Source organism: Glycine soja, chromosome 6, assembly GCF_004193775.1.
Source record: "Glycine soja cultivar W05 chromosome 6, ASM419377v2, whole genome shotgun sequence".
In the NCBI taxonomy this organism is placed as follows: domain Eukaryota; kingdom Viridiplantae; phylum Streptophyta; class Magnoliopsida; order Fabales; family Fabaceae; genus Glycine; species Glycine soja.
In genome coordinates this window covers 703,630-730,537 of record NC_041007.1, presented here as the reverse complement: position 1 = coordinate 730,537, position 26,908 = coordinate 703,630, and the positions used below count along the sequence as shown (strand labels likewise).

Genomic DNA, 26,908 nt, shown 5'->3' with positions numbered 1-26,908 from the left:
TACAATTCTAACAACTACGATTTTTACTTGCGGAGTTGTAACCCAACAGTTGTATATATACCTTCTTACGTTTTGTGTTTAAACTAATAAAATAGGATCCTCACCCTTCATTTAAAAAAAAAAATCAAAAGTAATTAATTATTTTTAAAACTTCTTTTTTTACGTCGAATTTTTTTCAAATATTAGATACTGTTTTTGTTAAAAATTATCTCACAACAAGTAATCTTACTATATATTTATTATTCACAACAAAACTCTACTTTTAAATATTTAGTGCAATTACATACTTAGCAATTAAATTTATGTATTATATTAAATCCTACACATGTTTATCCACGTGATGAATATTGGACAAAGTATTAATTACTTATATATTTTATTTAATTACTTTTAGTTTTAATTTTTTTAATTTCAAATTTAAATTATTTCAACTCTAAAATTAATTACTTTCAAGAATGTCTTAATTCTCAGTTTACTCCTCCTGAAAAAATAATGTCATTCTTAATTTTCTTAAAAAATAATTGCACATATATTTTTTTATTATTAATTATGTATATTCTTTTTTAAAAAAATGAAGTTAATGTGTTCTAATCACTATACTATTTTCTAAATACATTTGTGTCATTTTTATTTGCCTCCTCAGATAAATAAGGAATTTAAATCTAGCAATTGAATTAAAAAAATAAAATTTTCATGGGTTATCCCACATAGCAAACTAATGAAATCAGTTATTATATAAAAATCTTATATTAAGTGAGTCTAATTCAATTGAGTAATGTGTATGAGTTTGTAAGTTATTTTTTATTATTCAATGAAAATGAAAGAGAAAAAGAAATATAAAATAAAATAAATAACATAATAGAGAAAAGAAAAAGTAAGTTATGAAAAAATATTGTATAACGTGTCTGTAGGTAAAAGTATTTAATGGAAATAACTTACGATAAGATAATCTTAATACAAAAAAAAAAAGAAAAAGAAAACTTACAATGATATGAAAAATATCACTTGAAAAATTATAATTTTTCTTAAATTATGAGTAAAGACTTCGGTGGGAACAGTTATTTATGATAGCTTTGAAACACCACATATAAGAAAGATTGAAGTGATAAACAAATTAAATTTGACTAATAATTATTAACGAGTACGTGCACATGTAATGTATCCAAGTATATAGAAAGAAAGTCTACCGGCAATTTGTTAAATTAGGACTAATCCCATACGCTAAAGATGGGGAGAAACCTCCCCAAAAACGAAGGAAGGAAGGAAGAAAGACAGGCCTTAAATCAAAGAAATAAAACTTAAAATTAACCATCTTATAACTTATAAGATGATTTATTAAACCTCCACTAAAAGAAATTATGATTCATTAAACAGTTTTGAATTGCAATATAGTAATAGAGAAAGGCGAGGACAGGTAAATAACAGTCCCTATTATCTCTGTCCCATATTTACATATAACCATATCCAATTTTAATAAGTATTTTACCAATAATATATATATATATATATATATATAATTTATTTGAGTAAAAAAAATCTATATATATAATTTATTAAATTATTAAAATTCATAATCATAAAAGTTAATGTCATACACAGAGAAACCTCCCAAAAACTAAATAAAAAATGTTTTAAAACCAAGAAGAAAACTTAAAATTAACCAGTGTAGAACTGTAAGGTGATGAGATTATAAAATACAAAAGACGGTTTTATTAGTTTCTTTGTATGTTTATGTAGGATGCATGTCTGCAAGGACAAAGACCTTGAACTCTCTCATTCAGATAACTCCAAGTAAATTTTTGAATCGTGAAAGATGAAATTTATCAGTTTTCACTCATGAATGATGGTGTGTCATGCAGATAAATTCTCTTATACAGTAAATTTTTAAAATCTTTTTTTATAATAACAAGAGAGAGAGATAGAGGATGGAGAGAGAAGAAAGAAAAATGCTAAATGAGATAGACCATATATATGATACAAAGATAAAGAGAGAAAATAACATTGTAAAACGTGTCATAAAATATATTGAAATAATAATATAACTCTAGTATGTCTGTATTTGTACTTTATAAAAGAGAAATTGTATTTATATATGGATTTTATACAAAAAGTTATTCATAAAAAAAGAGATAGAAAATAGCTGGCAGAACTACTGCTGTCACTAGTTGAGTTCCACTTCCACCTATCTTTCTCTCTGGCTTAGGGACATCATTTACAACACAGTGATTACTATTTATTTAAACAGATAGCTAGCTAGATTAAGACAATAAAGGAAGTAGATAACGCAGACCATGCCTGAGAGTTCAGAAGGAGAGTGAAAGGTTTTGGTAATATAGGACAAGGCAATTAGGGAGATGCAACTTGCTTTCTCCATATTTAATCAAAGAAAGAGAAATGCATATATGGCAATCGTCCATCGTCCAGATCCTTCTCTCAAAAGTCAGAAAACACTAAATACCCCTGAACGTCCTAGCTCGTCTCTCTGGACCCTAAAGCCAAGTCGCCCATAATTCTTTTGTCCCCATACCCCCACCCTTCAGAAACCATTAATTAAAACAAACAAACAAACAAACAGAGCACAAGACAAAGAGAAGAGAGAGCTATACCTCCAAAAGCAAAAGATGAAGATCCAGTGTGATGTGTGTGACAAAGTGGAAGCCTCCGTCTTCTGTCCTGCAGATGAAGCTGCTCTTTGCCATAGCTGTGATCGCACCATTCACCGCGCCAACAAGCTTGCAACCAAACACGCCCGTTTCTCTCTCCACTACCCCACCTCCAAAGACTTCCCTCTTTGTGATATATGCCAAGTACTCTCACTCCTTCCTACTTTCTTCTCTCTTCCATTTTCTACCACCATCTTCTCAAATGATTCAAAGTAATTTTTTCAGGAATTCGATCCATGAGTCTGTCTATACGTACACGTGAAAAAATATCTCTTACAAAAAGTTTATCTATTTATATATAAAAAAATATGTGTTGGAAGAGGTCACTCTCTTATCCATGTCTCCACGTCTGTGTGTATAAAAAGCATCTGTTAAAAAACAATCTCTTGCATGAATCTTTTTATTTCTAGACATTAGTTTTTGAGTCTCGGACTCGGTTATATCCTTGATTATAAAAATAATAAAAAATATTTGTTAAAAGAAGTAATCATTTATTTATTTAACAGGAGAGGCGTGCATATCTATTTTGCCAAGAAGACAGGGCGTTGTTATGCAGGGAATGCGACGTTCCTATCCACAGAGCCAATGAGCATACCCAAAAGCATAACAGGTTTCTTCTCACGGGTGTGAAGCTCTCTGGTACTTGTTTAGATCCTGCTTCGTCCTCCACCAATTACACCAATAATAATAGAGTCACTGGCTCTGAAGGAAGAAACGACGCTCGATCTAGAATGAACAGACCCAGATCATCAGTTTCCAATGAAGAAAATGCAAGTAATTCTTCTTGCAAGGTTGAAGACAACGTGGCTAGTGACACTGGTTCGATTTCAACTAGCAGCATTTCTGAGTACTTGATTGAAACAATACCCGGTTACTGTTTTGAAGACCTCCTTGATGCTTCGTTTGCACCTAATGGTTTCTGTAAGGTTTGCTTTAAACCTTATATATATATATATATATATATAATAGCTAGTAACTTGTTTTTCTTCTCAGGTTTTATTTAACAACTTTGAACCGTGTTTGTTGCTGCAGAAGCAGAACTTTGATCATCCCTGGGCGTTTCAGGACCAAAAGCGAACAAGTGGAGACACTATGGCCGTGCCGTTCCTGAAACTAGTCATCCATTGATCAAAATATCTAAACCCTCGCGGTCATAAACTGTTTGTAAAAATCTGTTGGAAAATATCTTCTTTATTTTTGTTATTTGTAAAAATCTGAAACTTTATGATTTTATTTTTTATTCTCTATTCCCAACCACAGTTTCGGCCTCTTATTTTAGTCTCTCTTTTTTTTTTTTTTCTCAATTTTCATTTGGTTAATTAATGATATATTTTGGGGGGGGGTCCATGCTTTTATTAACATGAATTCATTGAACAGCGCAACTGAATATTATTATGTGCCACTTTCTTAAACTGGAAGTAGGCTGGCTAAACCTTTAGCATTTTTTTTATATGACAAGTAACTTTATGCGTATAAAAAAAGGTCTTAATGCATCTTTAAAGCTATCAGTATTTTCATAACATGGCTATCAAATTGTCATAATTCGTAGTCAATGCTAACAATTAAACAAGAACAACAACCGACAGTGTTTGCGTAGTTGTAATGTGCGACGTTGATTGATCGTGATGGATAGCAGGATTTTTCTAGCTGTTATGTTCGTCACCTTGGGGGATATTAAGAGAACGACTTCACATTAGCTTCAAAACCGAACAAGGGGTTGGTGCACGGGCCATTTTTCTTAAATTTTTTTATTAGAACTGAATTTGATAAAACTAATTTTAAAGTACAGTATTAAATTAACATGATTTATGATATGTAGTTAAATTAATTTAAACCACAAATTTTACATCAAGAATTTGTCGAAACATACACTAAATCTTATACCTGACTTCTTCTTTGAGTTAGTTTAGTTGAGATATTTTGACACCTATAGAAATAGAGAGAAATGAGAGATGAAGAGAGAGAGAGAAAAATGATAAATATTAAAAAGACATTCGTATTAAAAGGAGTTCACATTAATGGTATATGCTTGGAACATTAAAGAGAAAGTGAGAGATAAACGAAAAGTTTAAAATGTGAGCTGAAAGAAAACTGAAGCCGTGGGATCGGTTCAAGTGTAAGACGGCTCAAACCCTAAAAAATGTTATTTAATATTAATATTTATATAACTTTTATTATTAGCTAATTTACTAATTTAGTGTAGTGGTAACTAAGGTGTGCTTTTTCCTTAATGAATAGTGTTTGTACCCAAAGAAAAATATGCCAGGCTGACCTTCAGTAAGAAAATAAAATATATTTTTTTTGTTTTTAGAAGTTAATTTTACTCTCTTTTTCCTACTTTCTCTCCATCAAGCAAAAAAAAAGCATCTTTAAATATTTGATTTAATTCCAAACTTCTTTACTCTTAATAATTTATATGATAAATTTTACCAAATATGTTGTTTCTAACTTATTTTTATAAATTTTCTTAATTTTTATAGTATAGTTTCTTACGTGACGAGTTTGTTATTAATTAAACTGTTTATTTAAACACACTCTAGATGTTAAAAGGCCCACGCCCACGAAGGCCCGTCTAAGTTTGACCCAACCTGGAGAGGAAGATGTCAGCGATACAAATGCCTTGTTTTGCTTTTCTTGAAACAAGACTGGAATCATGTGATAATCATCTATAGCTGATGATGCATGTGGTTTAAAAAAAAACTAAAATGAAATGAAATGTTTGTCCTCTTATTTCTTGAGCTATTTTATACCTTAATTTTTAAAAATGTAAAATTTGAGTTCCTTTAATTAATTGAGACATTTCATTTTTTATTTTTTATTTTTTTTATGATTTTAGTCTATTTTTTAATTTTTTAATAAATTAAGCTTGTTAGTAATTAAATAATTTTAAAAAATATTTGTCACATGAATAATAAATAGATGTGCTACAAAATATATCAATGATTGAAATTAGGCAAAAGACTTAAATTGTAGTACAAAACGAAATGCCACTAAAATTATTAACTTTTTAAAAATAGAGGATCAAATGTTTCAATTAAAAAATAAGAAAACTAAAATTAATGTGAAAAGATAGGAGGATGAAAAAATCATTCTATAAAAAAAAAAATTGAGATATGGGGAGGCATGTGGTCTCATTTTGAAATCAATTAGATCAGGTGGAGGTTAGCGTTTATCATAACTAGGATTGATTTTGAATTAATAGACATGAAACCCCGAAGCCATCTCCAATTGAATCAAAACGAGAAGCAAGAAGATCACCTACAAAACGATTGCGAATCATTGTTTCATCTTTCTAGATCAGCGTATAATTTTTATTATTATTAATAAAGCGCATCAAACGAAGATGACTTGGTTAAAGAATTTTTACCAAATTATTCAGTTAAAGATGCTCATCACTTATTTACAAACACTCACCTTGTGTATTTGGAGTTATTGGCAACGTAGATAGTAAATAATGATTTTAAAGGTATACAGCTTGTTTGAATAAGAATATCTAGAAGCATTTTTAGAATAAGAACATTAGGGGAAAAATGAAATAAACTTTTCATTAATTAACAATAGCTTACATAAGTTTATTCAATTAGTCCCGAAATTTATCTCCCGAACATGCGTTCAGGAGGTCCAAAGCCATTTAACCGCGGGTTAGGTTTCATTATCAAAGTAAATTTTAATCTAAACGTAAGAAATAGAGTCTTGAATTGGTGATTGTGGGCGGCAACCACCCTCTCCAAAGAAATCTCCCCAGGAAGAGTCTACTTGAATAACCATGGAAAAACAAATCTATAGCCTAGAGTACCTGGCCTAATCCTCTACATATATCTCTACTATCCTTCAGGATTCTAGACATATCACTTAATATTCTGCCCGGTAATAGTTTTAGTACCTTATTATATATCCCTCCTTTTCCTTAAATGGTAATAATTGAAGTTTGTAAAAATTATAGATAACTTTAGTGCAAGAGACTCGTGAAACTTCGGATAAAACTCGCAGGGACAGTATTATGCACATGTTGCAGCAGGAGGGAATCAATAAGAAACCTCAGCTCTTACACTCAGTAAAGAACATACAGAGGATGGGCAACAAAATTCTGCTGGATTACATAAAGCAAACATATATTGTGCATATGTACTTCAGCAGTGCTGTTTACACCTTTTTTCTTTTTACATTCTTTCTCCGCACCCCCTTTGTCCCCCTATAATACAGTTCCCCTGGGGTAGTATAAAAGAAAGATATTGATATACCTTTTAAACGCCGTTACATACAGGCAAACTAATAAAAGAATTGCACCCGTAATAGCATGGAGTATATTAATTCAATGGGATAGAGCCCTGCAAAAAAATAAAAAACCAAAATTAAACACGTTAATGTTTTTACAGCATTTTAATAGAGTTCATAAAAATATTGTAAAATAAGGGCAGGACCTCTGTTATGTAAAAGCAAAAATCCTATCAGTAATACTTGTGCGGCATATTGGACACTCAGAACAAGCAAGTGAACAAGATTTACACACTGCAAGATCAAACAAGAAGCTATAAATATTCAGACAAAAATTGTAAATCCAAAAAAGGAAAATCACCAAGAAATTTTTTGGGTAAGAAATTCAGACAAGTTAGGAAGAGACTCACAACAAAAATGTCGGCATGGAAGCAGAATTGCGGCAGTTGGAGATTCAAAACATACTTTACAAACATGGGAATTGGCATCACCATTTCCAAGGTACTTGAGTTCTTTTTCCTTCATTTCTTGCATGCGCGCCTGAAATCATAAATCGCACTAAATCTCTGAAGACCTTTCAGCATAAGTTATAAACTTTTGCAGTATATATAAAAGAAATTATTTGTTTTCTCAGACCTAACCATCCCCAGTCCAACAAATTTGAAAATTACGGAAATTGAAAGTTGCACACTCGAGTGATCTTAACATTATCTTTTAATGTATCTTAGAATATTTAAAGTGTCTCAAATGATCTATTAAGACTGGTATCCATATTTCTTGATTTATTTCCTTAATTAGGATCATTAAATCGTGTTACCTTAATGGATTTAGGACTTGGGCCAATAATACTACTACACTTGACCATAATATAATTATAAACTAGAAACACAATTGCACGCTGCGCAAGCATCTTAATGTTTTACAGAAAAAAATTTAATAGTAATAGGATATATTAAAAAGTAATAAAAAATTAATAGTAACAGGATACATTAAGTTAAAGACTGTCATTCGTTCCAATTTATATCCTTAGAAATCTAATTGTTTCTTATAATTGGATGTTTGCAAGAGATCAATTTTATATTAGGCTTTCTCGTGACTATCACTACAATATATGTTTGAAAGAAATTGGTTATTATATTACTTATAAGTTATAGAGAAATATTTTTGGTCAGTTTTGTATGTCTTCCTACAAAATAGGTTGGACATACTTCACTGATGTTTTGGTATATTTTCAATAAAAGTGTAGGAGTGCAGTAAAAAAAAAAGAATAGGAGTATGATGTTGATTGTGCTCATTTAAACTCTCTAGTTGAAACTAATTGGACGCATAGATGCATCTAAAATAAAGCTTGTAACTCCTAATCTAATTTATGCTAATTGCTCTAAAGACATGAAAGAGATAGATTGACGAGAATGGTCTATATAAAGTATAAAGACAATACCTAGTTAGCAAAATAAGATTGAAGTTAAGATTATTGGGTCAGTATTTTGTATCACAATCATATCATATCAAATAAATATCCCATTATTCACGGTCTTGATTCTCTCTTTTCCTTCTTCCCTACCTAAACCCTATAATTTCAAAACCAGCTAAAGAAAATCAAATAAGAATTTTCTAGGACGAAGAAAAGTATAAATAGCTGCACAATAAGGTTACCTTGAGGCGAACAACCAAGGGCTCTTCTTTGGGCATTTCCTCATCTGGTTTCGGTGCATCCAAAAGATGCTCCTTGGGAACAATATTACTTTCAACGTCATTAGTTTTTGGACCATTTATGTGTTCTGCGCCATCATTTTTTTTATCGATGTTTGATTCTGGAACAGCACCCCCGTCTTTTTTTAACTTAGCAACAAGGACCCACATATTTGCTAAATCGTTCTCCAAGGCTTCTTCTCTTCTCTTGGCCTCTTCAGTTTTTTTCCGGTACTGTTCTTCCACAAATTCCTTCTCGGCTAATGCAGCTTCCAGAGCTGCCTCTCGTTGTTTCCTAGCCTGTAGTTCTATCTTTAAATCATCAGCATCAAGACTCCTTGACTCAAAATCATCTACACCAGTTCCTGAAATTTCATTAGCACGGCTAGAAATCCTCCCCTTCCTTCCAGCTCTTGGATCATTGTACTTGCGGTTGACACCATTAACCGTTTGCACAACAGCACTACGAGAGTTGACCAGGTCTCGCGCGGCCATCAATTCTTTTTCCAACTTTGCATTCTGCAATGAAAGTTTTGTCACTTCCCCGGCCAAATTTTTCAGCTCCACAGCAGCAGCAGAGGCCAGTTCTTTGGCATAAGAAGCTTCTTCGGAGAGTTTCTGATTCTGCACACGCAACCCACTATTCTCTTCTGACAAGTGAACTTGCCCTAGCTTTAGTTTTTCATTTTCAATTTCCTGAAAATAGGGAAGAGAAGTGTCAATTTAGTACATAATGCAACACTGAATCCTTGAATGACTTAAAAATATCAACCCTAAAAAGGGATTTCATTAATAACTATTGAGAAAATACAGGAAGTATTTTGACAAGCAGAGAATACAAAATCATATAAACGAAGGAAAGAGAAACCAACAAAAACCAAATGAATAGAATTAAAAAGCATATGAACCATTCAAATGTGCTACTTCAAAAGCAACAAATTCCCAGTTACCTGGGATTGTATTTTCTTTTTCAAGTCATCAATGTTTTCTCCTGATGCACACTGTTCAGAAGACACTGACAATGTACCACTATTAATTGCCGCCAGTTGCTGCTCTAGCTGCTTCACCTTTTCTTGCAACTCTCTGTTTTCAGAACACTGTTAACAAAAGAAAAGTCGAAGAGGGAGATTGTCAACATAGAAACTTTTACACTTATGAGGTTTCCATCATCTTTAACTTCAGCTAGGGAAATCAAAAAAGAAAGGGATCACAAATAAGGAGACAAGTAAACTTGCTTAAGCTTAAATTAAAAGTGAAAAGAAAAGGTCAAAAAGTTGAGAAAATAGCAACAGAAAAAAGAAAACAAGCACGTACCTTATCAATTAGCTGTTCCTGAAGGACACGGTTGTCTGCAGATTTTAGCTACAGATATTTTAAAAGACAAATTAATTTATATGCAAGAATGATCAATGTTGATTATAGAGTCTGCTGAACATGTATAATGCAACTGCCAAATACTTGGGGGAGGTGGGCACAATTTTGGAAGCAAATGGACAGCTCAAGAACACTCTAACAAAGCTAAAGTATTACTCACCTCCAACTCAAAGGCCTTTTCATTACATTGAGTCATTAACTTTGTAACTGTCTGTAACAACAAACATAAAGAAAAAAGTATAAATGAGCCTTCAAATCTGTATTATTAATTTCAATACCAACATCACTACCTGCTGCATTTCAACTAGCGATAAATTAGCCACAGGAGATTCTTCAGTCTCAATTAACCTTTGTTCTAACACCCTCATTTGCTTCCTTTTTTCTTGGATCTCACGTTCCAAGTTCTCAATCTGTAATTAAGAAAGCATTTTCCAAGAAGAATATATATAAAAAATACAACCATTTCAATAATGAAGACTGTAAATGTAAAGCCAATTAGAACATTTGCACAATATTGTTTGGCATCAGTAAACGCATCAAACAAACTTGATTGACATTATAGGAACTGAGTACGTGTATTTGGAGACTTCAGTGTTGATGTTGTTGAAAATCAGAATTAATATTAATTACAGTTTACAGGGATATTATCTTTCATTTAGAGAAAACAGAATATCCTCTATTTATGTATAATTAATGTGATTATCCCTTTATATTTTCTCTCATTTTACATGGTATCAAAGCCAGGTTGAGGGAATAAGGAAAACCGTCCCCGGTGGACCTTTATAGTCTTTGCACTTATTTTGACGACCTCTTTCCGCTTTCCAACAACCCTTTCTCCATCTCCGACGATTTTTCCAGTTTCTGGCACTTTTTCCAGTCACCTACGCAACTCCAGCAACTTTTCCAGAAAACTCTCCGGTGACTTTTCCACCGACCACCCACTGGATCTGGGTCACTACACACCGATCTACATGGTGCTGCTCACGGCATCGAAAACAAAGCATCCATGTGCCCTCACGCGAATTATCTTTGCCAGCCAAACAGCTTCACCCGCCGGCAAGTCCGGCACCTTTTACAGCCGCGGTTTCAACGACAAGGTTGCCTACCCAACACAACTCTATCCCTAAAGTTATTTCATCTCCATCAGACTTGTTTTGGGCGAAAGCTCCTTTTTTCATCATTGTTTTGTGCCTTTTTAGGTACTGTTTGGTTTTTTATTTTGGGCACAGTACAATCCATTATTTACGTGTTTTGCATTGTTATGAAGAACTTTCAATCGCCTATCCTACTGCCGTTACTTTTCAGCGTGATTTTTAGTCACTGCTGTCATCTCCCCACTCATTTTCCGGTAAAGAACTTTCTGGTCACCTACTTTATCGTTGTCCTTTTCCGACGTGTTCCTCGGTGACTTCTTTCGGCTTTGCTGGCTATTTATGACAACTTCGTCTCTTCAGTTTGAATAATTTTGGGTCTCCACGATTTGTTTGAAGTTTCCAAATCTTGGTTTTAAGAAGATTGGAACTTGCTTTGGATTTACTTAAGCTGATGGGTATTCCTGCTCTCTTCCTAGCAATATTCCCCGATTTCACCAAGATCCCAGAGTTGCCTTCAAATTATAGGTTAGAAGCTTCCAAATGATAGTTTTAAGAAAGTTGGAACTTCCTTTTCTTAGGTTGATGGATATTCCAGCTCTCTCTTTCTAGCAATATTCCCTGATTTTACCAACATCCATGAGTTGTCATTCAAACTATTGCCTTTTTTAGTGGAGTTAAAGTTTTACGTTTTTGTTGGGAATAAATTTTCTTGTAACAAGCTAAAGCCTAGTAAGCTTCAACTTGAGGGGGAGTGTTGAGAATCAGAAATATTTAATGTATAGATTTTTAGGATCTAAATTATAGGAAACATATTTGATTTAGAGAAAACTGAATATCCTCTCATTAGTGACCACTGTATAATAATAGACCATCTGTGTACTTTAACATACGATTTCAGTTGATTGTCCTTCTATATTTTTTTTCTTTCATTTTACAGATGTAAATAAAAAGATTGGGGAGGAAGTTACTGATTAATAATTTCTTATAGCTTTTACACCAACACATTTCAGTTTGACTTTGCTTGAAAACAAGGCAAAATACCTGAATTTTGGAGCCTTCAGGGTCATTTACAGATTGCTCCATCAAGCGCTTCAGAGTGCTGGTACTGAAAGCAATATCTCCGGCTAGCATTTTGACTTGTTCAACCAGTAGATCCTTCTGATCAGACATTGTCATCCCACCCTACAATTCAATTAGGAGTCCCTATTAACAATTTTAATAAAGCATACATACAGCAACCGACTACTTAAAGTAAGGAACCAAAATCAAATACAATTGTGTCTCGACAACATCCAAGAACATTCTGTATTCAAAAGATCAAGCAACTTCAGTAAAATGGACCTGTAACTCTCAAAGGTGATAAAAACAAACGGATCAGAAATGGTAATTCTCACCATAGTTATTAGAATCTCACAGTAAGTGATTTTAATTACACAGTTCAATACAATTTGGCAAGTCAACGAATTGTATCACGTAACGAATCATACATGGCTTTGAATTTTGTGATGCGTGCATCAATTGGTGTGATTCTGTATCATCAAAATGAATTGCACAATTCAATAATTTATTTATTTATTGTTTTTCCTTTTCTTTCACCAATTCTCATCAGAGAAATTGAAAAGTCAAATAAGGTTAAAATGTTAAATGAAAAGAAACTGAAGGAGAACTAACAAGTTCACCCTATTTGGTTATTCCATTGCTTTATTTTCATTTTTCTAAAACAGGGACTTCAGAGTCACTCAGGCATCCTGTTTGGTCATGTTGTTGCTCTGCATTCATTCTTCTAAAACAAAGGCTTTACAAAATCACCAGTTTACCATGCATACCTTAATTGGTTGGTTGTATCATGTTATCATTGCTTTTATTTTAGTTATGACTTGTAACATATGGCTTATGCATTTGTTTTGTGAATCTTATAGTTAATTTGTTTTGCCAACTCATAGTTTAACACTGTTACAATGACTACTACAAATCATTTTAATGATATCTATATATATATATATATATATATATATGAAGTTATTTTTCATTATGTCTCTAAATCCTACGATTCGATGCAAGTTACGATTCACAATTCAAAAATTGACTTGACAATTCACGATTTGAATAGTGCTTTGAAAGCCTCCCGTCCCATCTTATTCTTTTGGATCCACCACAATTGGTCATGTCATTCTTTATTCTTCTACATGCTAAATCCATCTTAAGAAACTCTCTTGGAGGAGGTATTTTACACCACCAGGTTTTGAAATGATGTGATTGCAATCCTACTTATATAAATTTCCGCCCTATGATGTTCTAACTTGGAGTGTACATGCTTCACAGCCCTACTTCATCACTCAGAGCAATGACATCAACAAAAGGCAAAAAACCAACTTGACCCTCAATAAATATTTTTTTTAAGTTACTGAATTGACAAAATGTAGAACCAGACTGATCCCATCCCAATACCACACCACCTTTCTGAGAACTTCATTGAAAACAAAATTGAGAGAGAGAGAATATAAAATATTAACAGATAACAGATTTTGTGATGGAGAAGGGATGATGGTTTACCACTGTCAATTTTGTTCTACTTATCAGTTCACCAGCTTGTGTTGATTCAGTAACAGTACTGCTAGCTGGGGAGAACTCTTCATTCCATCTACTAGATGATCTTTTATGTCTACCATCATGAAACTGATCTGATGACACTGCAGAAGAATCTTTCTGACTCTCATTTTCAATCTGTCGAGAGAGGAGTTCAAAGTATAAGCACTTCCAGAGTGAAAATTGAAAAAGATAGTAAAAAACAATCTACACTAATTAACTGAAGGGTGAGCTCACATCATCCTCGCCAACAGAGTGACTTCGCTGATGGTTGGGAACATCAGTTAGATATCCAGGAATTGCATTCTTTGAGGAAACCAGAATGAGTTTGGTTAGCCTCTGGATCCTACTCATAAGAGCAGCCTTGGCTTCCTCCTCTTCTTCCAATCTTGATTGCATTTTCACTTGACCTTCTTCTAACTACTCATATATAGTAGAGAAGCAAATATGGTTACACAATCACAGAAAGCATGTGTAACAACTAACAACAACAATATGAAACGAATATCAGAGAAGGCTAAAAACCTTTTGCTTTAAGGTCAAAATCTCCTCATGATTGACACCAACTAGCATCCCCTTCTTTAGTTGATCAAGTTCTACTTTGAGGACTGAAATTTCTCTCTGGTATTTCTTAATTAGAGATTTCTCATCAATAATCTGTTAACAAATAATTCCACAGTGAATCAGGAACCTTTCACGCTAAATTGCTAATAGGCATGTAATTCTATAGATAAACACTAGCTTCAGCCAACCTTATTACGTGACGCATATATTTCAACTCGTTTTGCCCTGCTGGCAAACTTCAAGGTATTATGAGTTTCCTCCGTGTTACTGGATGCTGGAGTTACTGTGCATATAAGCTGAAATTTTCACATCGAAACAAATTTCAATGTGGTACTTATGTACAGACAATCCAGCATTGCAGGGACAAAGTGAAAGAAAAGAAACTAGAATAGCCATATCCTTACTTAAGAATTACATTCAAATAGAATAACTCAGCAATTATACAGAATAAAAGAGACAGAAAAATACAATTAAACCATATAATCATTGAAAATGCTGTAGAACCCAAAACTCACTGAAACATGGCCATGCCCACTAAGAGAAGATTGCAGGAGGCGGGTTAGCTTTGAATCTCGATACGGAACATGAGATGCCTTCCCCTCGCTCAGTTTTCCTATAACCTTCAAGATGAAATCACAAAAACAAGAATAAATTTATGGTCACCCCCCCCCCCCCAAAAAAAAAAAAAAAAGACGACAAAATAAAATAAAGAAGGTATGCTATTTAATCCAATCCATCCCCTCCCCACCAAAAACACAAAGAGAAGCCTTTGCACTACTACTCTATCTACAATGCAGGACTGTTCTTCGACAGTTGGTCCAGAGTGACAGACACTTTTTTATCAACATTTAATAGAATTTGATCTGTCAATAAAACTATTTCTCGTTGCTTGCTTTACCCAAAAAAGAAGTTTCAAAATGAATTAATTCCATGCAGTAATAAGTGTGTCTTTTACAAAGATATTGCATGTCCTACAACTAGTCGCCTCACCTGCAAACAAAATGTCATAACTTCTCCCTAGCCAGAAATATAGAAATTACAAATGGTGATTTGAAGTGAAAACAAAATTTCATAGCAAAACTACTGAATTGACAAAAACATCGAAATTATGTAACACCTACAGTTCCAAGTGTCAGAAGACTTTTGTTGATGTAAGATCCTTCCTTTCTTCTTAATCCAGTTGTTTCAGTTTTTGAGCTCTCAGATCCAGCCAAATCAATCAAGTTCTAAAACAAGAAAACAAACAAAAAAGATGTGGAACATAATTTTCCAATAAGTATAAATATGTAAAATTTTGGAAAGCAATAAAAAAATTTCACGTACTAGCTGAGAGAAGATGACTCCATCATAGTCATCACCATGAGCACTGCTTTCTATCATCTGCAGAAATTGGGATAATAACAATAGAGTTTAGTTTTTTTTTTTTAAAAAAAAAAGTAATAATAAACAGCTAGCCTGAAAAGGTCAATGACAGAAAGCCAAAATACATTACCTAAATAATCATTAAACATTTTTGTGAAGCAATAATCAATCAGCTTTCAACAAGCAAACGGAAAAGGCAAATACAGCAATCCACACAAGAATATACATGCATGCATGAGGCATGTTAGCGTTTTTAAAACTTTAACGCCTCATGCATGATTCAGATATTATTTCTTATTTTCTTTATACAATTGAAGCAAGCGTAACACTACCAAATCAAGCATGCTTACCAGTGTAAATATTGTGTGACTCCGGCTGCTAAAGAGATTAAAATTGTTCGATCCAACATGGCGATGCTCTGCCATATTAAAAGGAAAAAGAACTTATTAAAGAATGTTTCTCAACCCACCATTAGTCAAGAGTCAAGACTATGATAATATATAATAGTACCTCCGGACTCCATTCCTATTTATAAGATATAATTTCTAAAATTTCTTGTCTCTTTTTATGAGACTTCATTTCAATTGTCTTGTGCATTAATTATTTTTTACTAATGTTCCCTTATTTATTTTAATCAATAATCTACTTTGAACTGTCTCTTTCTCTTTCCTATGCAGATTGGAGAAGATGAATAGGCACCCAATAATGTTAATGATAAATTTGGAAAAATATTATAATTACACACAAATTTAATGCTAATACCTAAATTTAACCAATTTGCTTAGTAACATAAATTAGTCAATGTCTTATAAATTAGGGAGGGAGGGTATATAATTTTGAAAACAAATGGGAAGAAACATGTTACTATCATCTCGACATAAGCACCTTCTCCAGCAGCAATAAAAGAAAGTGCATGTCCAGGAGATAAAACAACTTCTTCCTTTATGCCCTCCACATAAGTTCCCTGGATAACAAGCCAGCATAAAAATCAAATACATACCCAATTAGACTTCAGAAAGAAAATATATTGTCTCAAGTTCAAAATAGACAAAAATTTCCTAAAAAAATTGAATTACAAATATCATTTTCATTTCTTTAATAGAAACTATAACACATTATTTCAACATAGAAGTGGATATTTTAATATACAAACACAAAATAACAAAGCAACAAAAAACTTAAATCTTCTAACCATGAACATCATCACAATTACATTGTACGGGTGGAGAAAAGAATAATGAGACTCAAAAATCAGAATTCACCAGGAACCAATTTATCATCATTGATCACCAGAGCAATTTTACATTAAAGTTCATACATAATACTTGCACTCCACATTCCAAGATGATTGGAAATATCAATATTCATGTATAAAAAAACAAATGAAAACAGAGAAAGAAACTCACCATTTACAGATAGAATAGAAATAGTGAACCAAGTACTCTAAACAGATTTCAATTTAGATAAGAAATAGTAAGAATATAAGAAACCTGTGCATCTTCTCTAACTCGCAAATTTTGGCCAGTTGGATCAAGTAAATCATTTATCACCTAATACCAAGCAGAAACAACAAAAATATCTTTATTAAAACAAACATTAACACACAGAAACAATATAACAAGCAACAAGGTGGCAATCAATGCCACATTGTGGAGACATGATGAAAAATTTAAGGCCAGTACTAGACCATGTTCAGCACAAAAAAGATGGAACAAACGATATTCTGTCATTTACCTCATTGTATATTTCTAGATATGACACTCGGAGTAAGAATTCTCTTCCTGGGGTCTGCAGTAAAAATACAATCAGACGCTCCAAGCAAGATGATGTAAAATATATTCAAGATGGGATACTTTGGAAATCAAATCAAGTTGAAGCAGCAACTATTAACTAATATCAAGCAGAACATAGAGCTCAAGTATACTTGTAAATAACTAAAAGGAGCACAGACATGGCCATTTACAGGAGAAAGTAAGAGAGTGACACACATGATACACACAGAGCAACTATTAACAAAAGATACAGCGACCTCGCATGACATTAAAGCATAAACTTATAATGAACAGCAATGGCATAATGTCAGATATGTAATTTAAATAATCAGCAACTACTAATCTTGCAAAATAAGCTTACATCTTGAATCATACTGAAAACATCCTTTATAGCCAGTGGTATGACACCAGGAGAATTTTGGTCTCCCTGCACATTATTATTGAAAACAAAATTAGAGTTTAGACTTTAGAGACATAACTGGAGAGAGATCATGTCTACACAGAAAGTATAAATTAGATAATGCAGTTTAAAGGCATAAAGTATTTTACTAATAGATTATTCAAATGGCTGCAACTTACAATAGGTAAGCAATTAACTATAATGTATCACCATCCTTCATAAGCCTGATATGAAATACATATAAAGAGCAGTACCAGTCTCCCAAGAAGATTTCTTATCATCGTTAATTTTGCAAATGGACATGATAGAGCTCGGTAACAAACTTTCTTTGAGACCAAGTTACTTTATAACATCTTACTTTCTAGTTTCTACAGTCCAACAAGTGGGAGTGAAATTGAAAGTACTATTCTAAAGCTATGTTAAATGGGTAGCAAGAGTAAGCTATCAAAACTACATATACTGGATGAAAATAAGAAGTTAAAAATGCATCTAATGGAAAGCATGCACACTGTGCAGGTCAAAGTAAAAACTGGCAGCCAGACGATGTTTCAACTCAGGCTCTAATGTCAAATCAAATGTTCAGTTCAAGTATGTGATTTTCATAGCTAATTCGCATTAGAATACAAAATTCATATTCTTTCTTGTAATGTATTCTTTATACACACACACACCCCTTTTAACTTAACTGAATCATAATTCTAGTTGCACATTTTCAGCACTGCTATTATGACATTTTTCAATTTCCACCAGAAACTATCCTAACCCTACAAGTTGTTTCACGTGTCATTTATCACTAACATAAGTGCTTAGTAGGCAGTTTAACAGATAGTGTTATACCAAAAACTATTTAACTGTCTATCCTCTCTAGCGTCCAGAGAAACTATGTCAACCATTAGTGGATCAAAACCCTATAAACATCACCGAGAAACAAATCTTCTGAGAAGTTATCCTTAGCTACAGAAACATTAAACAACGGCTGGAACAATACTATCGTCGATATTCTCCACAAAAATAAAAATAAAAATCTATAAAAAGTCAATGTTTACAAGCAGTAGATGTTATCTGGCATATGTGCTGCTGGGTTGAAAAATATAAATCAATACAAAATCACTAACTTGTTGACACAGACCTTGTTTGACAAATAACCAACACTTAAAGAAAAGACAATCTGTATAATCTGAATGACGCACAAGTTGCAAATTTGCAACGTGGTGATTGATGAATGGAGATATGACACTGGATTTTCAGCACAAAACATCAAATGAAAACAAATAGGAAAATCACATCAGTAAGTCAAAGAATGACACTTACATGCATAGTATGTGTCTTACCACTACTTGTCACACCATAGGCAAACACAGTTCCTGCAATGTTTAGAATAAAGTTATCTTCCATCCACCAAAAATTTTATTTAACAACAAAGAAGAAAATAACTTCCAAATCCACTGGCCACTCTAACACTAAACCAGAATACAATTAACCAGTTCAACCTAGTTATTCAAGTAGAGACTAAACCAGTATATATAACCATAACAGCTTTCATCAATCCATTAAAATGACTTGATAGTACCAAAATCAGACTCTGCTCAGATCACATTGTCATTTTGTCTTGAATCAAAAAATTAACATCCCATACCATTGACGCCCTCCATGGCAGCCTTTATCACAGGTTTCGCTGCCACTTCATACACTTCGTCTGAATTTGTATGTGGTCCAAAAACTCTATCTGCCACAAATTAAATCAGAATTCTAAAATTAGCATCCACAGTTTCAAAGCTGAAAGCAAAATCAAAGTCAATTTTCCAGTAGAAGCCTGATTGACTGATCAGAAAATCAATCGGAACGAATAACAATAACATCACACGAGGAAGGCAATAAAAGCAATACCAAATGCATAAGCAGTAGCTGGATTATACTCATTTCTGACAATTTTGTCGCCATCGGCATACCACGCGATCTCGTCCCCTCTCTGATATTCCCTTTCACTGCAACCGAATCATTCAGTCATTCAGTGAGTAGTGACATTCAATCCTCAGATAACACAAATGCCAAAATCAAACGATTCAATCGCACAGAGAATGGATCTGAAAAGCACGACCTCAGATCTAAGCATTAATTACCTCAACGGCCTAAACCGAATCGTGACCGAAATGCTATCGCCGGTCCTCGACGAATCCACCATCTGCTCCGCAATCAGCTCCTCCGCTCCGAACGCCACCGGAGAACGGGCGGCGTAACCGCGCGAACCGTGATACGCCGAGTCGCTGCAACCGCGACTCGGAGTAATGGATCGGCCTCCGGAGTTGAAAAACGACGACGTAGAGGAAGAGCTGGAGCGAGGCATTAACCTTCCGTTGATGAAGGAAGAGGATGAAGAAGTGGAAGAGTAAGGAGTCGAAGGTTTTCGGTAAGAAAACGGTGAGCTACTCCTTGCGCGCGAGGAAGAAGCCATTGAGTTCACTCGCTCACTCACCGAGTTGGTGACTCAGTAGAAACCACCAAGGCGAACAAGCCACGCAGCGAGAGGGGAAGAGAATGTGTCAGAACTCTCACATGGATATGCAAACAAAAGGGAGCAGTATTTGGTTCTCTACGCTTTTCATTTATTTTTTTTTTCTTCGTTGCTTCCTTTCGATGGTTTGGGATATTATTCTATCTATCAGACAGATAGAGGAAAACACGCACGCACGCACACAGAGACAGAGATTGTTTCGTCTTTCTTTAGTCTTTAGTACAGAGGAAATATCAGTGAGAATGAATGGGGGCCGAGAAAACGGAGAAGAAGGTAGTCAGAGTTTAAATTTAATTTCTTCTTCTCTTAAAAAAAAAAAAAAAGTTTTGAATGAGAGCTGAAGATTTTAAAATTTATTTTACAGGAAAGTAATCGATTTTGTTTCATTTTATTGGAAATTGGAATATTTAATTTTACCGAATGACAATAACGTAGCGGGTTAAAAGAAGGGTTTAAATTGAAGTGTTTGGAAGCACCCGCGCCGCGCACGATAAAATCGAGTGGCAACGAAAGTCTTTCAAAAATAAAAACGTGAAATTGAGCGGGAATAACTGCGGCCGCCTATCGAGAATAATTCAATTCATTCATTCCATCAATAACAATAATCAACTGATAATAATAAGACAAAGTTGCAGTTTGAATACTACAATATTTATTTAATTATTTTGAAGAACTTTATAATAACGGGACTTGCTTATTTAGCATTAATCTATCAATCATTTGATTATTACAAGTAAAGATTTTGAATTTTCTTTTCTACATTCTTTGCTTTGGGCATTATGGTAATTTGACGATGTTTGAATTCAATTTTTTTTACTTTAAAAATGGAACTTTGGGTGATTTGGTAATTTGCGCGTTGCCCAAAATGAATTGACGGTGGAAGTACAAAAAGATGTTCCGTTGGCTTTTTGGCTACTGATATTACGTTTGTTAGCAAAACGGCGAAATGTTCAAACGCAGATGAAAGAGAGAGCGTTCCAACCACATTGTCTCGAAATAAAGAAATTGCGAACAAAATTTTATAATCGTGACATGACGATGGCCAATGACAAAGTGTGACTTTAGGTGAGCGATTGTAAAAATTTAAATTTAAATGAACTTTGAGTTTCTAAAATCAGATTTTCTTTTAAAAGTAAGTTTATAATAAAATATAATAATAAAAAATTTGAATTCATCGTATCTGCTCAAACTTGAATTTAGAGGCAAAATTAATTATATTTCAATCTACTGATGATACAAACGTCTGTTTCCCCCGAGCACGAAAGGAGCCTCATTAAAAAAAGTGTTGTTGTCATTTGTCAATGCATTTAATTTCCTGTCTGCTTTATCTTTCAAGTGATATTTTTACGCTTTCTAATGTTAAATAATTTTTTTTGAAAAATAACCAAAAGAAACGAAAAAAAAATACTAGTTTTTTGGGTAAAACGCACTCAACGTACGAGTCTGCTAGTAAAAGACTATGCATGTTTGCCGGAGGTTGAGACAGAAGCTCGAAACCACTTTTCCTCGTCGCACTAGTTTTGGCAAGATCATATGCCCGATAAATATTTTCTAAAGAAAATAATTTCCTCCACCCATGACTCTATATTAAGAATGCTTATAAATGACCTCGAAAAAACAAAAGAATGCTTATAAATTGATCCCAAAACCTTATGAATCGATCGATTTATTAAAAAAATGAAACCATTCAAACTTTTAATTAAAATAAGGTTAGAATATACTGATCTTTTATTTTATTGGGAAAAAAATTTATGTCTTTTAACTATTAAATTTAAGTTAATATTATTCTCCCGTCGATTTGGAAGTAACACCCCTATTGTTTTACATTTTGCGATATTATGAAATATATTTATAAGAAATCAAGGATAAAAAATACAATTTAACTTATTTTTATTTAAGATTACATAATCATTTTTATTGTGAAAACCTAACCCTAGATCAAATAACAAATTGCTGGAGCATCTGAGCATATAAGAGGAAAAGGTGTGGCACTCGTGGAAACAACAACGGTGATCCATGGTTGCAGCGATGACAGCAAGCAAAAAAGTTGGCAAGGGAAGAGGGTGGTGGAAATTAATGGATTGTTTTTTGCTTGTTGGATTAATCTTTGGTTGAATGGTTTCTCGATGATGAAGGAGTCCACCTTTGGAAAAGTAGATGAAGAGAAGGAAACATTTTTTTAATTTTATTACTTTGATTTTGTTTAATAAAGAAAAATAAATGTACTTTAAATTAAAATTATTATATATAAAAAAAAATATATACAATTAGTAATAAACACTTCCTTTGTTTTTTATATAAAAGTTTAGAAGACACTTGTTCTATGAAATGAGAAACACACACACACACAAGAGGTATATAGGATACATGGACACCAGTAGTTTTTTCTCCCATAATCAAGTGTATCAACAATACTACCCAAAATTATAAAATCTAATCACTAACAGCCACAACCTTTGTATTGTATTCCTTCTTAGTTACGGCACAATAATGATAGATTTGAAGTGGCTTTTATGTTAAGATTAAATATTTGATTAGGTAATTTTAGAGAATCGTCCATAATGCATAACATTGATAAATTATTTCCTTCTAAAAAATAATTGTAATTGTACCATAGAGTTAAAAGAATTAACACATATTAAACTCATGAGATCCTCATGTGTTTGACTTGTGGCAGTTACAACCGTTAGTGAAAAATTCAACCATAATACATAAAGGAGCAGTTTACTAATGTGATTTTGGATATTATTTAACTAGCTTGATATCATACATGTATATATAAGTCACAGGAAAAATCCCTAAATAAGTTTTTTACCCCATAATAGATGTATAAACATCTCAAAGTATTATTAACTTACTTGGAGTCCTTTTGTAGGTATCTCTTCCAATTTTAACATTAGAAATTTTGCTGAGATAGGTCAATTAGATCTTGATGGAACTCGACACAAACAACAACTAATTAATTTATATCGGTAAATATTATCATTCCAATTTAATTTTGGCTGCTTTTGGTTTAGAGGTTTTTTTTTTTTATTGTATAGGTTCAATGCCTCTCTTATATGAGTCATGATCACTGTCCAAAGATTTCCCTGGTCATCCAGCCAACCACTTAACTCTAAGGCAAGATTAAACAACAAAAAGCACCGAAACACATGCATTTTATCTTCAACAATTTTCTGCATTTAAAAAAAGCTTGAATAATTTTCTATATAATGATTAGGTTATCTTAAAATATTATGTTAACTATAATTTCTTCAGTGCTAAGTCCGGAAATGACAAGGCCTAGATAACATTTTATTTAAATCAGCAAAAAATAAAAAGATAACATTTTTATTTAAAGTTTATTCGATATAACTTATAAGTTCTCATTTTACATTTTTTATTGATTACAAAATTATTTATCAAATTTTATAACTAATCATTAGAAAAATTCCACTCTTAATATAAAATAAAAAAAATGCAATCTATCGTCTAAACATAATTAATATTAAATAAGATTTGAGTAGATTTAATTTTATAAAATTACTTTTAACAGTAACAATAGTTTCAAGTATTTGAAGAAGAATATAATCTTTTGACATTAATTAATATTTTTAGTGGAGTATGAATTTTCATGTCTGTACTTCTTGCAATATTTTCATTTTTAAAAATGAGGGAAGAATTTTAATATTACAATTCTCATTCAAGTACTGAAAAATCATTAGCTTTTGCTTCCAATTTAAAAGACTATCAGTATATCCTAATCCAAATCCATCAATTTCTTAAATGATGGTGATTTGTAAACTTAAAAGTGAGAGAAAAGGCGTTAGATCTAATTGTGGGGTCGTCTTAGAGGAAAACAAGCCAAAAAGATGTGTTTGTTTCAACTAACCAACAACTATGGAAGCATTAGTTAGTAACAAAAGATAAAAGAAAACAAATCCAGGCATTAGGATTCGTTGCCGATTTCGTGTTGGACGATTCTTTTTTCTTCAGATGCTGCCTATATATATATCCTGCACATGAAAGAGTACAAGCAAAGAATACAAAGCAAAAGAATTAATTGATTTTTATTTTTGATTCCATCTTGTGGGGAATACTAGCTTTAGGGCACATGCACGAGGCAATTAATCGTTTTATATTTTTATTTTTTGTGGTCCATTTTATTGGTGATGCTTGTGAGTGTGGAGAAGCTGTCACTTCCACATTGAACCACACTAGTGGCTCACGTGCAAATGGGACACACGTCTCGAGAGCTAGGGCAGTTATGTTATGAGGTCTTTTGGGTTGGGAAGGCAATGGTTCACCACATTTCAGAATACTCACTCTTTTTTCTTTCTTTTTTTCCTCTCTTCCTCTTCACGAGTTATATTATCTTTGCTTGCATCAGACATAGCCTCACGAGGGTTGAGATTCATTGGTCGATTTCTTTTCACTAATGAATATGCTATTTCACCCGAATAAAGTAGTATCTTTATCTTCTTGATGCAAACCCTTCTTGCTTTGTTTTATTAGAGTCGTAAACTATTTCCTCTGCTTTGTACCCAAATCTAAAAAATACTCATAATTGTGTCCGTACGATTTATACCACAGGACGTTACAACCTTTTTCTTGCAATTATATAGTCTGTCTTTTTAGAAATACTATAATGCTGAATTGGTTAATGTTACAACAAAGCAGGATCGAATTTGCAAAAATAAAGACAAAAAATATGCCTTTTTATTTAAGACAATAAATCATAAAGATTACTAGTAAATTCACACAACGTTGTCGACCAACAATAATTCCCCATATTCAGATTCTATTATACTCAAAAGGATGACTAACTAACCCAACCTGTTAACATTTAAATAGTTCACATTTAAATAGCTCGTATGATTATCTCTCTTGTTTTTTTTAGGGGCATGATTCTCTCTCGTTGTTTTGATTCTATTTTTCACAAGTAGTTACTACCATAAAAATTCAAAAGGCCCAATGGGCTAATTCTTCCATGATCCCATCATTGGGCTATATCATAGTTCACACATATTTGATCTTTGGTGAATAGCTTATGCTAGACCCCCTAAAATAAATAACACTTAAAGGATGTTAAAGGTTACTTAAAGGATGTTAAAGGTTTGTAATAAATGATTAAATTTTATTATGAGTTTTTTTTTTAAAAAATATTATCTTGAGTTTTTTATATCTTTAAATTTTTGTTTTGAGTCTCTATTATAAGGGATTAAAAAATTATTAGATATTTAAAATAAAATTCAATCATGAAGGATCTTAAATATATTTAACCAATAAATGAATGAGTTGTAAGTTTTTAGTTTTCTCCCCTTAGAAAAAAAAAAAAATCATCGTCTCTCTGCCACTTTTCTAAACATTGCTCGTCCTGAAATCGCAGTCCATGATATTTTTAGGGGAATTTGACGAAGAAAATTATTTCTGAAGCCATTTGGTATCAAACATGGTTGGCACTACTTCATCAGTAGTCCACCTACCATATGTCGTCAAATGATAAATCTCTATCTTTCAATATGGGTAACTGATAATTGCTTTGTAGCCCTAAAATCTGCATCTTTCTTAGAAATGGAAAGAAAAAAAAAAAAAAAACCTCGGTACTCATCTTTTCCTGAACTGTTTTTTCATATTAAAAAAAACTATGAATTTAGTTTTGATATATTATAATTATAAAGATTATTATACTATTAAATACGACTTTTAAACTGATTGTTACAAAAATGAATAATTTTACTAAACATAACATTTAATAATTAAGTGATTTACACTATCAGTACATTCTACATAATTTTTTTAAAAATGTTTGACAAAGCTCGGAAACAAGATTCAGTTATCCTAATATATAGGTATGTCAAGTAAATTTGAATTTGTAGACCTATAGGAAAATCCCACCTTGACTTGAGACAAGTTCGGTATTTTCAGATTTGTAAAAACGGGATTGGGTACACACATTTTCATTTAACTAAATATATTTTTTTAGGGTATTTAACTAAAAATATTTTTTACAGTAATTCTCACATTTTTTATTTTTAAGACTTTTTGTTATTTAATAATTTTTTTATATATTGTTAGAATTAAAACATATTTAATAAATTAAATATAAATTATTTAAAAATGTATAAGTAAATTAAAATGGTAGATAAAGTGTGTCAAATTTCTTAGACAAGACAAAACATGATAGAGATGATGTTAAATTAAAAAAAAAAAAAGAAAAAACGTGCCTCTTTTAAATTTAAAATTGTCTCACATTTTGCAAAGACATAGAGAGAGAAGGAGCCAAACTCACTCTCAAATATCAACAAGTTGCTAAATTCGATTTTTGTAAGCAAAATTTTAAATTTAAATTTTGTGAATAAAAAAAATGATTGAGAGAAAAGAATTCCACTAAACATGATTAATCAAGTTCTTTAACAAAAATTAATAAATACTATGTACCAATAACATAATAAAAAAAAAAAACTCACTCGCAACTCTTGCTGCCATGCCTACTAATATATAAAAATTGGTAAGGATAACCTTTGTAATAATAATTAAATTAGCTAGGTAATTTAATGTTATATTTTTGTACTATCAATATAACTAAGGTAATCGTCACAAAAATTACATAACTCATAAAATATATTAATAATATAAGAATTAAATTTGCGTGTTTCATTCAATGGGACAAAAAAATTTTCATCCCACCAAGA

The 26,908-nt window shown here is 32.4% G+C and overlaps 2 protein-coding genes across 3 annotated transcripts; one reads left to right on the top strand and one right to left on the bottom strand.

The window, feature by feature from the left end:
- The first annotated feature begins 2,159 nt into the window (after positions 1–2,159).
- Positions 2,160–3,936, top strand: LOC114414461 (B-box zinc finger protein 20-like). 2 transcript variants are annotated; one of them, XM_028378734.1, is made up of 3 exons: positions 2,160–2,807; positions 3,170–3,584; positions 3,696–3,936. In XM_028378734.1, coding segments are annotated over exons 1-3 (603 nt in total). In that variant the 5' UTR covers positions 2,160–2,621; the 3' UTR covers positions 3,698–3,936. The 2 variants fall into 2 exon arrangements, with proteins under 2 accessions (XP_028234535.1, XP_028234534.1); XM_028378733.1 differs by having other exon boundaries at positions 3,170–3,589.
- Positions 3,937–6,672: 2,736 nt separating this feature from the next.
- LOC114414460 (kinesin-like protein KIN-7D, mitochondrial) lies at positions 6,673–20,527 on the bottom strand. Its single transcript, XM_028378732.1, has 25 exons — positions 19,843–20,527; positions 19,610–19,707; positions 19,359–19,448; positions 19,034–19,086; positions 17,684–17,749; positions 17,285–17,338; positions 17,041–17,100; positions 16,436–16,514; positions 15,901–15,968; positions 15,512–15,568; positions 15,310–15,414; positions 14,704–14,808; positions 14,377–14,484; positions 14,150–14,281; positions 13,862–14,044; positions 13,592–13,762; positions 12,080–12,220; positions 10,235–10,354; positions 10,105–10,155; positions 9,885–9,932; positions 9,521–9,667; positions 8,535–9,266; positions 7,289–7,418; positions 7,085–7,172; positions 6,673–6,991 (listed from the first exon to the last, which is right to left on the bottom strand). Exons 1-24 carry the CDS (start codon positions 20,172–20,174, stop codon positions 7,090–7,092), a joined length of 3,213 nt encoding a protein of 1,070 aa, XP_028234533.1. The 5' UTR covers positions 20,175–20,527; the 3' UTR covers positions 6,673–6,991; positions 7,085–7,089.
- Positions 20,528–26,908: the final 6,381 nt, after the last annotated feature.